Source organism: Simochromis diagramma, unplaced genomic scaffold, assembly GCF_900408965.1.
Source record: "Simochromis diagramma unplaced genomic scaffold, fSimDia1.1 OVJJ01000571.1, whole genome shotgun sequence".
Taxonomy (NCBI): domain Eukaryota; kingdom Metazoa; phylum Chordata; class Actinopteri; order Cichliformes; family Cichlidae; genus Simochromis; species Simochromis diagramma.
The window spans coordinates 1,163,528-1,178,529 of record NW_024386885.1 but is presented as its reverse complement, the minus strand read 5'-3'; the positions used below and the strand labels follow the sequence as shown (position 1 = coordinate 1,178,529).

Here is a 15,002-nt window from a genome sequence, read left to right as displayed (position 1 = left end):
ACTTCTTTAAAAAGAAATGTGAGAATTTTATTGAAGGGAAAAAAGATGGAAAAAAGTAGAAATAGCTCTTGATTGATGAGCTAGGACCCCGGACCCCTCATAAATTAGATCTAAATGTTTTCAGAAGAGCTCCAGCCGAGTCTTTTGAACAAAACAGCTACAACCGGTTTGCGGTTATTCAGTCTACTGAGTCAACAAAAGAAACTAAACAGAACAGGAGTCAGCACAGTGATTTCCTTCAAGGACTTCTTAACATTTTTATTTTATTGGATTTCTGCTTTTTGTTTTTCAGGTTTAAAATATATATTTTTTAAATATAGTAAATGAAGTGTGTGAAAGCTTTCCACGTCCACACAGTGATTGTTGTTTACAGCTACAGCACCATAAATGCATAAGAAGAAGGTTTTAAAATCGTGGTGGGTGGTGTTTAGATAAAAATGAGGAACTTGTGGAAAAACTTGTAAGAACAGCCTGCTGTTCTCTTTGAAACTTGAAAGTAAAAGCTGCATAAACTGTTCCATAGTATAAAATATTTGTTTACAAGTAAGCTTTCAGGTTGTTTTTAATATATATAAAACTAGTAAACATAAATTGTTCTCATCACATGGAGTTTGAGTCATGAGAGGCGATCTGGCTGAGAAACAGGGACACGACACGCTCGTGTGGTGCAGGCTGACCCGCCCATAGAGCTCACTTTGAATTACCGCTGTTTTGACACAGCAGAGACTTTGAATAAAAACAAATAACTCCATCCTGTATAAAATACAATTTTAAACACTTTAAACTGATCAGCAAAGACTTTAAAGGGGTCACAGATTATAAATAAAGAGGGTTCATTTTCCAACATGCATCTATATAATAAAGATTTTTTTTTTTTTTAAATAGAGGAGTCGCCACCAGCTACAAGCTTGAAATTTAATTGGTCCTTCTGAGTGCATCTTAATATAATCATATGATAGTAAGTATTATAATAGCATCCAAACGCTCTTGTGCTGATGACGAGATGCAAAACAAACTTCTTCTTCACTTCTTCACTTCTTCACTTCCTGCCACCATCGACTCATTTCAGCTTGCTTACCGGACTAATCGTTCCACAGACGATGCCATATCTCACCTGCTCCACACATCCCTGAGTCACCTGGACACTGGCAGAGGGAATTATGTTAGGATGCTGTTCGTGGACTACAGCTCAGCATTCAACACAATAATTCCCTCTAAGCTCTTCACCAAGTTGACAGATCTAGGACTCCGCTCATCACTGTGTCAGTGGATCCTCAACTTCCTCACAGACAGACCTCAATCAGTGAGGGTGGGAAAACAAGTCTCCCCCTCCATCTCACTCAGCACTGGAGTGCCTCAGGGCTGTGTTTTAAGCCCCCTGCTGTACTCACTGTACACTTATGACTGTGTAGCCACATCAGACACCACCTCCATTGTCAAGTTTGCTGACGACACTTTAGTTGTGGGCCTGATCTCCGACAACATCGAGACGGCCTACCTGGAGGAGATTAGGAACCTGGAGACCTGGTGCCAGGAGAATAACCTCCTCCTAAACATCAGCAAGACTAATGAGCTGATCGTGGACTTCACTACAAAGCAGGCGAGGAATTACAAACCCCTCATCATCAGTGGCACGCCAGTGGAGAGAGTGGACAGTTTCCGATACCTGGGTGTCCACATCACTCAGGACCTGTCATGGTGCTGTCACATCAACACCCTGGTTAAGAAAGCCCGTCAGCGTCTCTTCTTCCTCAGAAGACTTAGAGACTTCCATCTGCCACTGAAGGTGCTCAAGGACTTTTACTTTTACTCCTGCACCATCGAGAGCGTCCTGACGGGAAACATCTCCACCTGGTTTGGGAACAGCAGGCTATTCGGGCCCTGAACCAGGTGTAGGACTGGACTCTCCCACACACATCACATCACCACACGCACTCTGGTTTTTCTTCATGCACACTTCCTATAATTTATAATCTCTTTCTGCTATTTGCACATTTTTTTACTGTAAATTTCTAAGTTAAATCTGTAAATTTTGTAATAACCTGTAAATTGTAAATACTGTAAAACCACTGTCATTTAATGGTCGGGCATTGCATTGCACAGCTACAAGCATTTCACCTCATGTCATACTGTGTGTGGTTGTGTGTGTGACAAATAAAATTTGAATTTGAATTTGAAACTTGTCTCTCGGTGGTCTGGTCTACTGCCTGGCATTTAGGAGACTCTTGTCTTTACTTCTCCCACTCAGCACTATTAAGCGTGCAAGGAGAATCCATCTTACTGCTTCTTAACTTCAAACAGTTTCATTCATCTTTATCCTGCATTCACGGCGCAGTTCCTTCGGCTTCTACTGTTTCTACTGTTTCTACTGTTAGGGATATAATATTCTGGACTTTAACAAAGTTCTGTTGCTCTTTGGTTCTCTGAGAAATTTGGGGTAATGAATGTAACAGTTGGGCTGTAATATTTCCTGTATTGCATTAATGCAATACAGGAAATATTAAAAAAAAAAAAAAAAAAAAAAAAAATCAGACGTATTGTATTTGAGATCTGAAAGACTTTTCCTTTGGCCTACAACACTGTGCAGAGTGCAACATAATTTTAGGCTCAACGCTGATCCTTACCACAGAGAAATAAAGAGTAAGCAAACAAGATGCCTCAAACGCAGACGACTTTAAATGCAGTCTTTCTTGGAAAGTATTAATGTGTTAACACAACAATCACATTTTCCACAGTCTGGCATATTATTAGAAATGTTTTATTGGGGATTTTTTTATCAATCAATTTGCGGTTGATTAAACATCCTGTTTAATCGAGCATCAGGCTTTTGAACCTTGAGTGAAAAGTCCACCACTGGGCAGCCCTGCGTTATGCAGCCCAGAGAAACGATGTCCACATGTGAGGAGAGATACAGAGCTACGTTTTCTGGCGTGACTCCTCCACTGGCTTCTATCAGAAGAGCAGAGAACTCCTCCTTCAGTGCCTGAGCTGTGACTCGGAGCTCCTGCAGGTGAAAGGGGAGAAGTGTAACCATGGAACAAAAACAACAATCACCCTGGGTCTGTGTTTCTATAATATTCGCCACCTGAGGTTGAAAGTTGTCCAGCATGATGACGTCTGCTCCCGCTCTGGCTGCCTCCCTGCCCTCCTCTGCTGAGCGACACTCCACCTCAATCTTACTGCTGAAGCCGCACACCGAGCGGGCAGCTTTCACCGCCTGGGGAGCAAACGGGGTTGTGCGTTTGTGTTTGTCTGCTTTTTAGTGAGCACAGCTGACCTGATGAGAGCTGTGAGGCCTGAGCTACAGAATCTAGATAAAGGAAAGTAAAACAGACAAGCTTCCTCTTTGCTTTCCTGTGCAAAGAGGATGACTGCTTTCAGTAATCTCATGACCTCTTGTGAATCCCAGTGTTTTAAAATAAAATAATTTCACAACTTTTGTAAAACTATGTTAAAAAATTATGTTAAGGCTTAAAATCCCATAAAAACTGAACAGAGTTTTACATAGATTAATCTAAAAATTCAACTCAGGAATATTTTTTTTGCCTAGACGTAGCATCCTCTCAAATATCACCTTAGAAACCAAATGCAAACACAGGTATGCAGACTGATACTGCCAGTCGCTGCTTTCGTCATTTTTCCTCAGTCTTCTGCTTCTGTTATTACTCACACTTCTTGTGATGTATTCTTGTTTTGCTTCCTCTTTCAGGGTTTATTTATTGTTGAATTTCGGTAACAACAAAAAAAAACAAACAAACCCTTCCTTCTCATGTATTTTTGCCTGCTTCAGTCTCCTGCATTGAGTCCCCTCTCTGCCAACACATGACAGACGGCATCAAAAACAAAAGAAAACATGTCTACATGTAATCCTGCTTCTGTTTGGATGTTGCAAACAGAAACATGCCCCTTTGACAGTCAAAACCGTTACCTCAAGCTTTTGGTTTTGAATGTGCAGGCTGTCTGAGGTTTGTTGTTGATATAAAGTTCCCTGAGGTAACTGTAAATTTACAAAACAAATCTATGGGGTGTTTTTGCCTTCATTGTATACTTACAGTGAAGACAGGCAAAGAATGTGAGGAAGGGGAGCAAGGAGGGCACAGAAAATCAAAATATTTCATTAGAAACAGTGCAGCAGTATTGAAAATATTGATTCTCAAAACCTTTTCAAAACTATAGGAGTAGCTTTTGGATGGATGCATTCTTTCTAAAGCTGACAGGGGCAGGAACTCTGGTTGCAAAAATAAATCAGACGGTATAGAAGTCTATTAAGAAATAATCATTTTATCACCTCAGATAATACTTTCCTGGTTTTATGGTCTGAAACTGAAAACATGATTATTATTTTTTAAATTTTCTTATTTTTGTCAATTTTATAAACAAATAGAGAAAAATAAAGATAACCCCAAACAAACCTGAATCTTCAGGTCCCAGAAACCACTGGGTGATATCATGGTGGCTCTTTTATATACAGCCTATAGACGTTTCATGAAGCCCTGCTGTCTCTTGTTGATAGTTTTTGAGGCTTTTGAATCAGGTCTTCAAAATTCAGGATCCAACGTTATCAAAGACATTACTTTCAGTCTGCTGAACTTTATGCTGGAGTTTAGATTACTTACATTTTATGTACTGATCTTTGATGCCCACCTCTGTGATACTTCCCGATGCCCACACATGATTGTCCTTTAACATCACCATCCCACTCAAATCTTGTCTGTGCATGGACACGCCGCCAACCAACATGGCATATTTCTCCACCAGACGAAAGCCCGGAGTAGTCTTACGCGTGCCAGCCACCTCCCCGTGCCAGCCGTGTGCCTTTGCAATAGCCTGGAGCTGAGAGCAGCGGGTGGCAATGCCCGACGCCCGTGCCAGGCAGTTAAGAGCCGGTCGTTCCCCGAGGAGGAGGGAGTTTGCCGGGCCCCTCACCACAGCCGTCAGGGTGACAGCATCTTCACCTGTGGATAAAAGCAGGTAATATAAAAACGGATCTGAATAAAAGTCTGTAATTTACTTTGAGAGTAATTTACAAGAAGAAAACTGAATTTTCACTTTATGGAAAAAAAACTTTTATTCGTTCCCTGTTGAGTGGTTGATGTCATTTCCTGTTCCTATACTTTCAGCAGATATGTCGTTATGCTATTAATCTTCTTTTAGTGTTGTGTTTTGCCTTTTGGCTCCATTGTTGTTTTCCTACCAAAGATAGTTCTGTAGTTACTTGGAAATATTTTGGGATTTTGCTTCAGGTATACTGTATGCCCACATTTTAGTGTGTATGTGATACAGCTCTGATTAAGAATTGATTACTGTAACTGGGAACTACAGTTGCATTATATGTAGTCCTCTCAACAGATACATTAAATGTAGTAAACTGAGAAAATATTAAGCATATAAAAACATAGGCGCAGGTTTTGGATGTATGCATTCTTTGAAAACATGAAAACGTGATTTTTTTGGTTTGTTTGTTTTTTGTTTTTGTAAGTTGTATTAGCAAATAGAGTAAAATAAAGATAAAGAAAACCCAGAAACCAAACTTGAGGGTTCAGATTGGAATCCCACAAACCACTGGGTGATTTCATGGTGGCTCCATTTATCTTTTTTATACAGTTTTTAGACGTTTCATGAAGCCCTGCTGTCTCTTGTTGAAAGTTTTTGAGGCTTTAGAATTAATTTAAAGGGGGGCTGTTAGTTAGGGGGCCAAGGAGCTGGTGGTGGACTTCTGGAGATGCAGACCCATCACACTGACGCCAGTCAACATCCAGGGAGTGGACATTGAGGAAGTGGACTCTTATAGGTACCTGGGAGTTCACCTGAATAATAGACTGGACTGTAGCCACAACACTGATGCTGTTTAAAGCAAGGGTCGGAGCAGACTCCACCTGCTGAGGCGGCTGAGGCCATTTCTAGTCCAGGGAGCGCTTCTAAAGACCTTCTATGACTCTGTGGTGGCATCTGTCATATTTTACAGTGTTGTATGTTGGAGCAGCAGTTTATCGGCAGCTGAGAGGAAGAGGTTGGATAAACTCATCAGGAAGACCAGCTCTGTTCTGGGATGCACCCTGGACCCAGTGCAGGTGGTGGGAGACAGAAGGACTCTGGCCAAAATAACATCTCTGATGGACAGAGTCTCCCACCCCGTGCACGTAGATGTTGCTGAACTGCAGAGCTGCTTCAGTGCCAGACTGCTGCATCCTCGATGCATGAAGGAGCGTTTCTGCAGGTCCTTCCTCCCTGCAGCTGTCAGACTGTACAATCAAAACTGCTCCCAACAAACAGATGTTTACATCTGTGCTGTAACTTGACTAATCAACTGAACAACTACTACTGTTATAACTTGCACACTACTTTTCTCAGTTTATATATACTAACTTATTGGAAGTTGTATGTCTACTTTTAAATGCACAGGTACAATTACACAATCTGTACTTTTGTAATTATTCTAAATATTCTTAACTATTTAAACATCTTTCAGTATCCTGCTCTGTTTGCACTCTACAACCTGGGTTTGCCATTTATCTGTACTCCAATTATAAAAACTGTACAGAACTCTGTTTTGGTAACTATTCTCCATGATGTAAATATGTAAAAATTGTGTGTGTTTCTGTTCTGTTTGTATATGTGTTACAATCAAATTTCCAAATTTCCTCTTGTGGGATAATTAAACTATTATTCTATCCTATTCAGTTTAATTATTTTCTGTTATATATTTACTGTTGTTCATATTAAACATGGCCAAACTTTCAGATGATGATTATGTCAGAGTATGAACAATTAGTCTGTGTGAGCTGAAGGCTGGTGACTGTTCACTCAACCTTAGCTATCTTTTTTAACTCTTTGTTCTTTTCGAAGTCAAAGAGAGTAATGATCTAATATCAGTGTTTCAATCAAACGGCTGGAGATGAGCACAGAAACATCACCCACCTGCTGTTCAAACTTTCTGTTTAAACATCAGCCAATCAGAGGAAAGTTGTCTTAAGCGGGGATGGGTTAAATAGCTTGTTTCAGACTGGATGAGCTGAGAGGCCACACCAAGACCCAGTGTAAAACAAATAAGGATTATTTTGAACTGTGAATCATGCAAAGCTACTCTGGTGTCCAGTAAAAAATATATATGGAGCTGGGAATGAGCAGAAAAAGAACCCTCCAAAAAACTCAAACACACTCGATAGTGCTGAATGTTTCACACCCACCCATGACAGTAAATAGTCATGTCTTCTACACCTACGTCAACTTTAAGTTTCCTGGGACTTTCTCATTATCAGGGGGTTTTTTTCTCCCTCAGACCTTCAACCATTGAATCATCAGAGCTTCAGGGGACAGAAAGTCTCTAAAAGTAACAAGTGGGGCAATAGAGGCGGCAGCAAGTTAACTTTATGTGGTTTCACACCTTTTCTGTTAGATGTTAAACTGGCTTCTGAAGGCCCATAGAATACATAATACATTTCCATTCATTATCTGCGATCTGACTCATGTGTTGTTCTTTGCTACTGCAAAGGTCACAAACACAAATTCACAGAACTTTTCTTGTTGTATTTTACTGCTATGGAAGGAAGTATGCAATGCCTACCGATCTCAGTTCCTTCCTGGTAGATCCAGTCCACTGTGCAGCCCACTTCAGTGAACACTGCTGTGAAGAATGGACACCCAGCTAGGATGCTGTGTGGAGTTTTACACAGCAACCTTGCTTCCACTTCCCGTGAGCCCACACACACTCCTCCAGGATCAAAGTTTGGCGTGTCCTCTGCCAGCCACTCCCGTGCCAGCCGGGTCAGGGTGTGGTGTGGGACTGAGTGCACAGCCGGGTGTTGGCATGGTGGAGACATACTACAAATGAGAGAAAAGAAAGTGATGAGAAACTTCAGTTGCTGGGAAAGTTGACATGAAAATGAGAAATGAAAGCTGATCATAAGTCAAAAAGTCAAAGTGCTTTCTTGTCCTTTAATGACAATATGAATGAATGATTTGAGTCAATTCTGAGCATGGAGACAATCTAAATCTTGTTCCTTTTTCTTTCTAGTAAAGAATGGTAGTGAAGGAATTATAGAAAATCACAAATAGTGGATATTAATCTTTATATTGCCATCAAAAACACTTAAAAAGAGAATAGTGCCTGTGAAAACCTCAAGGAACAGAAATCTAGTGGCACATACAAAAGTGAAGATCAATGACTGACACTGTGTGTATATACACAGGCGTACATTTTCATAAACATCATTTACATCTTTTTTGTAAAGCTGTGTGAGTTTTTATCTCAGCCATTGTGGAATTCTGCCTTCTTTAATTTGCACACACAAAAAATTAATCAGGAAACAGGTGATGCTTAAAAAAACAAGCAAATATTATTTGTTATTTCTGCTCTAACCCTAAAACTTTAACTCAACCCTGAAAGTCCACAGTGAGTTTCACTGTGGAGAGATTGTATTTGTCTGATATTAGCTTCCTTTTCACTGGATGTCTATTAAATTCAGAACTTAATTAAAATGCTTCATCTTTCACACAAAGTTCTACAATCAGGCCACATCATAGCTTAAATACTTCATATGACAGTAGAGTGCTTCACTCTCACACTGTGCTTCTTCCTCGGGCCCTCCTCCTGTGGAACCAGCTCTCAGTTTTGATTCAGGACAGGATTTAAATCGGCCTTAAATCTTTACTTTTTGACAGAGGTCGAGTTTGGGCTCAGTGTTATTATCCTGATATAGGCTCAGACTACTGTAAGACTTCCCATGGTGCAGTGCGCATTTTCCTCTATTACCCTCTTTATACTCGTCATGGATTTGTACACTTTCACTAAATGTCATTAACTTTTGCATTCACGCTCCTGAAGTTTGCGTCCTTCTCTCTTTGTATGCAGCACATGGCTGCCCCTCCCTGGTGTTGGCCTCTTCCTGTTATATGGGAGTTCTTTCTCTCTACCATCGTCACATTTTTGCTTTCGGGTGGACATAGGTATATAATTAAAGTAACAACTTCATTTGAGTGCTATTTATGATGTGAAATTGAGACACTAATTCTAGAAGTGGAGAAGAGGAAATGTGTTTTTCTCGGGGGAGGCGGGACAATCTTAGTCTTCAGCTCAGTGAGGTAATTTGCTCTGAAAGAGTTCAGAACAAAGGGCAGAGGAGGGGGAAGGAGTGAGGGGAAGAGAGATATGGTGAAATCTACAGCAAAAGATCCCTGTGTGATGACTGTATTACTCATGCTGTTAGTTTAATCCACTTCTACACGTTCAATCTGATTGTCTACAGATGAAAAACGGGTGGTTTTTCTGACAGTTTTGTCCTGTTAAATAGTGGGCCGTTCTTCCTCCCCACTATCACTGAGTAGTGTTCGCAGCCTTTCAAAATAAAGCATCTGGAATCTGGAGATTGGCACTATATAAACACAAGTAAATTGATTCAGGACATGTGCATTTGCCTGATTCCTGTGCACGTGAACAATTTTGTCATTCAAAAGACACTCAGACATTCATATGATTTTAACATATATCTCTGGCTGAGGCATGGCAGTGAAAAACAAGAAGTGCTGTTTCATCACTGGGTGTTGTGTTGTGTAATCTTGTAATCTTTTGTAATCTTGGTTCAGGATTCAAAACTAAAACTAAAAAAAAAAGACAAAGAAAAAGTCAGGTCAAAGTTCAGAACCAATGAGTCTCACGGACGTTTGAAACAAGATGAAAGCTGCACCCACGATTACAAAAAAAGTTTTATCAAGTTGATTTGAAGCCAGAGGACGCATTAATCAAACAAATATTAGTTTAAGGAAGGCATGGATTCAAGTTTAAACTGAATTCTGGGAGATCAGATGATCTTACTGCCACATCCTAAACTTACATCAGATGATAGCATTAATGATTTAGGTCCCTGAACAGAGCTGAACTGCTAAATATGAATTACTGCAGGTGAGAATATCCTCTTATTGTGACTGTAGTGGCTCTCACTAACAGATGGGTTTACAAGTAAACAGAAAATATATACAAAGAGAAGAAATAAAACTTCTATGGAAATGTTTTTGTTAATTTTGTCACAGTTCTGGGTCGCTGACCCAGCGTTTTGAGTTTATTGTTATTATTTTCTAGTTTCTCCTGATTTTGTATTAGTTCTTAGCGTTTAGTTCTTGTATTTTTAGTGTTTTATTATTCCTAAATGTGTTCTCCCCCCCTGTGCTCTGTTTGTGTCCCCGAGTTTGTGTTTAACAGTTTGTGAATTTCCTGTTTTACTTTGAAGGTCTGTGTCTCGTCGTGTCTAATTAGGTTCAGCTGTGTTCCCCTCTGGTGTGTTACCATGTGTGTATTTATAGTGTGTGCCTGTCTATGTTTGTTGTTGGCTTGTCTGTGTAATTTGGTAAACCTCTGCAGCGCTCTGCTCTCTATTCTCCGTGTCCTTATGTTTTCAGGTTTGTTCATTAGTTTTTTCCAGTCTAGGTTTTAGTTGCTGCCTGTTCCTTATTTCCTGTTTTTGTACTTTGCCATCACTATAAACAAATGCTCACTCGCAGCCAGTACCTGCATTTTTTTCCTCACAACACCACACGACTGCTGCCCCAGCCGTGACAAATTTTGTCATACAAAGAATGATATAAAGTTTTTCATTTAAACAAATTTAAATAGGAATCTCCAGAAAAAAAAAACAAAGCAGGGATACAATAAGACAACATTAAAATAAGAAATGCTAAATAATAAAACAGTACAAGTACTAAAATGGATTCTAAAGTGTAACTCAATCCAATAAAACAGTAAAATGTTAATTTAAAACATTAATTAAAACCGTAATGATCAAAAGTAAAACGTCCTTATTAACCAGATTTTATTAAAACACTAAATGTACAGTTTTAATTCACATTTAAATGCTTCAAAACATGTTTTTTTTTTTAACATTATCATTCCTTCAATCTAACTTTCACAAAAACATGTTGAGCGGAACGATAATTACAATCACTGCGTATTCAAAGTCTGTTTTATGATTGGAACAGTGCGATAAAAGTAAATAAAATATTTACTTACGTCTCCTTCTCTATTAGCCAAAGTAGAAGTGCTGAGCACAGAGAGCCACTGGAAAAATGTTAACGTGGAATTTGACCCCAAGTCCATGTTGGAATGTTTACAAGAGTTAACACCGCAGGCTTTCACAATGATCCTTTTGACCACGTCTGATTTAAAGGTTGCTGAGGTCAGGCTGCTTATTTGTAAAAATGACCTGCGATAAATTCAAAGTTTTCAGCCAATACATCCGAAAAACACGCCGAGACTTTTTAGTGTGTTAATTAAATATTACAGGTTAGAGATTCAGTGAATGAGTCACCTGGTCCTATTGTGATTAAAATAGATTAAGCATTATTCGACTTCTAGTAATTCTAGCATTTCAATAACATTGAACAGAACATGTTTTTGGTTTTTGTGGTTTTTAAGAGCCAAAGAGAAGTTAGTTTGAGCCCCTTTCCAGTGATACGGTTCAACAGTTTCTTTAACTCAAGGAAAACAAGCACAGGAGGGGATGTCAGCGAGGACAGCTGGGAGATTGGACAGGATGGAGGGAGATCTCACCGGGAGAGAGCAGAGTTTGGTTAGACCAGGTGAGACTATTAAAGAATCCACAAGGCGAGTCATGCAAGGTGAGCGAGGTTCCTCACCTGGAGATGTGTGGGAAGGATGATTATACAGAGTCACTGGTTTGCTTTGGGGTGGTAGATGAGGGTAATAGGAGGATGGGCAGGCACGCGAGTCACCCACTGGAGGGTTCAACAGGAAATGACTAGCTCAACAGGGACAGATAAAAGATTCTGAGGCCTGAACTTCTTTTCAGAAACTCATGAAACACCAGAAACCAGAGAGACAAGAACACTCAACTAGAGCGCTTAGAACAGCACAGGAAACCCACTAGGGACTGATTACCACTCTGAAGAGACACAGGGCCAAGGAGTGGGAACCCCGGGGCTCCTTCCTAGACTCAGAGACCGTAAGAAAATGAGGCCAACCAGTGCGGGAACATGGCACACGCTGTATTAATCAGAATTTGTCATTCACACATTAAAGAACTGGTTTCCAAGGTAAAACTTGGAATCTGTTTTATCTCTGCTTGGACTGGTTCCTTTAAATCTGCATGCTTCAAGCCAAAATTGACTAAAAAAGAGAAAAGGTTTAACTATACCACACCTTGTTTTCCTGGAAAAAGAAGGAAGTGAAATTGTCAGAGCTGGATACTAATGCAGAGTTTCAACAGAATGAACATTTTTAAAATGCTGTGAGAGCAAAAACCTCATTATGCTCTTTCGACATGCAGGTGTGCGTCTGCAGGAACCGGCCCAAACAGAGATGTATAAAAATAAAAGCAATCAGTGGAAAGAGCCACTTAGCAATGTGGACCACTTGTAAAGGGTAAAGGTTATTCATGGAGTCATTGCTAGTTAAGGTTAAATGAGTGCTTGCCTCAACAAGGCTCTGACTCTATGCCAGCCTGGCTAAACAATTGCATTTTTTCTATTTAGATTTATCACGTACACATTATACAACTTTTTTGGAATTGGGTTTGTAGTCCTTTTGGTCTTGTGACTGCTCTTAAAGTTATGTTGACATGTTTGTCATCTGTGAAGCTACATTTGTGATGGTTTATGATTAGAAGTGGTCTGTTTTAAAAAGACATTTTAAATCTCAAGAAGACTTTAACAAGATGAAGAATTTATACAGTGGGGCAAAAAAGTATTTAGTCAGCCACCGATTGTGCAAGTTCCCCCACCTAAAATGATGACAGAGGTCAGTAATTTGCACCAGAGGTACACTTCAACTGTGAGAGACAGAATGTGAAAAAAAAAAACCATGAATCCACATGGTAGGATTTGTAAAGAATTTATTCGTAAATCAGGGTGGAAAATAAGTATTTGGTCAATAACAAAAATACAGCTCAATACTTTGTAACATAACCTTTGTTGGCAATAACAGAGGTCAAACGTTTACTATAGGTCTTTACCAGGTTTGCACACACAGTAGCTGGTATTTTGGCCCATTCCTCCGTGCAGATCTTCTCGAGAGCAGTGATGTTTTGGGGCTGTCGCCGAGCAACACGGACTTTCAACTCCCGCCACAGATTTTCTATGGGGTTGAGGTCTGGAGACTGGCTAGGCCACTCCAGGACTTTCAAATGCTTCTTACGGAGCCACTCCTTTGTTGCCCGGGCGGTATGTTTTGGATCATTGTCATGTTGGAAGACCCAGCCTCGTTTCATCTTCAAAGTTCTCACTGATGGAAGGAGGTTTTGGCTCAAAATCTCACGATACATGGCCCCATTCATTCTGTCCTTAACACGGATCAGTCGTCCTGTCCCCTTGGCAGAAAAACAGCCCCATAGCATGATGTTTCCACCCCCGTGCTTCACAGTAGGTATGGTGTTCTTGGGATGCAACTCAGTATTCTTCGTCCTCCAAACACGACGAGTTGAGTTTATACCAAAAAGTTCTACTTTGGTTTCATCTGACCACATGACATTCTCCCAATCCTCTGCTGTATCATCCATGTGCTCTCTGGCAAACTTCAGACGGGCCTGGACATGCACTGGCTTCAGCAGCGGAACACGTCTGGCACTGCGGGATTTGATTCCCTGCCGTTGTAGTGTGTTACTGATGGTGACCTTTGTTACTTTGGTCCCAGCTCTCTGCAGGTCATTCACCAGGTCCCCCCGTGTGGTTCTGGGATCTTTGCTCACCGTTCTCATGATCATTTTGACCCCACGGGATGAGATCTTGCGTGGAGCCCCAGATCGAGGGAGATTATCAGTGGTCTTGTATGTCTTCCATTTTCTGATGATTGCTCCCACAGTTGATTTTTTCACACCAAGCTGCTTGCCTATTGTAGATTCACTCTTCCCTTCTTTACAAATCCTACCATGTGAATTCATGTATTTTTTTTTCACATTTTGTCTCTCACAGTTGAAGTGTACCTCTGGTGCAAATTACTGACCTCTGTCATCATTTTAATAAAACAAATCAGATTTTGACCCCTCGGGTGCATAAGATCCTCCCTTAAAGCTTGATGACCTTGGCCAGAGATGTTTTATGTATTTCTGAGGGAGCTGTAAACTAAAAGGGAAAGATTTGGTTTATTTTACTAATCTGCTTTATTTCTTTTTACGCTTTTTTAAAAAATTGTTTCCAAGCTTGCATGTTAAACTGTATTGTTTGTTCTTATTCCTAATTTTATGATCTTTCTATTCCGTGCCTTGGAAAGAACTTTGTAACTTAACAGATTTTTATTATCATCAACACCAGAGAGTGGTTCTTACAAGGCTCTTATTCACTCTCAGATTTGCAGTTTTGATTAGATGGAGGTAAAAAAAAATTTTTTTTGCTGAAGTGTTTGTAAAGACCGGGACAAGGAGACCTGCTGTTTTCCCAGAAATCTCCCAAGTGTCTTCTAATCATAGAGCCATTTTTAACCTCACAATTGTGTAGCTGTTACTCCCTAGAAGTGCAGTTGTTAGACAAAGCATTGAACTGTTTCTGAATTTCCTCTTACAGGGCTTGCACAATTCTGTGGTCCCTGACTGGATTGAGAATCTACAACGTCTTTTATCATTGTAAAGATTTGTGTATGTTATTTACAAAAAAAGAAGAAGAAGAAGAAGAAAGAAAATTTGACCCCACATCTTTGTCTTTTGTCATTTTCACATCCATGGCTGTGAACTTTCTGCATAAACTCGTGAATAGTGGTTAACAACACTGGTGTGTGTATATGTGACCATGGTACATACATTCAGTTTAAATGTCTTTTCTGACTCTTAGAGTGAGAGTTTACAAAATGGACTTTATCTTTATTCAATATGGCCTAAAACTAGTGACTGACTCCGTGAAAGGCTCTTACAAACACTTAGAAAAGTGTTTATTAAGGCCACAGATCAAAAAAGCTGAAGGTTGTTCTCTCATTAAGAGGCTGATCTCTTATTGGAAACAGGTATGAGAGACAACACAGGTGGGATTACTCAGTGTAAGTGATTAATCCAAAAGGAAGGTGAAGGTTA

General features: G+C 40.0%; 1 protein-coding gene across 2 annotated transcripts; it reads right to left on the bottom strand.

Annotated features, from left to right (window-relative positions):
- Positions 1 to 2,775: 2,775 nt before the first annotated feature.
- On the bottom strand, positions 2,776 to 12,258 carry LOC120734570 (nicotinate-nucleotide pyrophosphorylase [carboxylating]-like). Of its 2 annotated transcripts, none has more exons than XM_040033425.1 (5): positions 12,149 to 12,258; positions 7,565 to 7,821; positions 4,645 to 4,955; positions 3,086 to 3,217; positions 2,776 to 3,004 (listed from the first exon to the last, which is right to left on the bottom strand). In XM_040033425.1, the coding sequence occupies exons 2-5, from the start codon at positions 7,818 to 7,820 to the stop codon at positions 2,777 to 2,779; spliced, it is 927 nt and encodes a 308-aa protein (XP_039889359.1). In that variant the 5' UTR covers position 7,821; positions 12,149 to 12,258; the 3' UTR covers position 2,776. The 2 variants fall into 2 exon arrangements, with proteins under 2 accessions (XP_039889359.1, XP_039889358.1); XM_040033424.1 differs by lacking the exon at positions 12,149 to 12,258 and adding an exon at positions 11,000 to 11,097.
- Between the last annotated feature and the right edge of the window lie 2,744 nt (positions 12,259 to 15,002).

What these genes read in the sequence shown, in the direction of transcription:
- LOC120734570 (XM_040033425.1), bottom strand. Translation starts at nt 7,820, where the DNA reads ATGTCTCCACCATGCCAACACCCGGCTGTGCACTCAGTCCCACACCAC. An exon ending in CCAGGAAGGAACTGAGATCG is followed by an intron (nt 4,956 to 7,564) that starts GTAGGCATTGCA and finishes TTTTATCCACAG; the next exon opens with GTGAAGATGCTGTCACCCTG. An exon ending in TGGACAACTTTCAACCTCAG is followed by an intron (nt 3,005 to 3,085) that starts GTGGCGAATATT and finishes TTTCACCTGCAG; the next exon opens with GAGCTCCGAGTCACAGCTCA.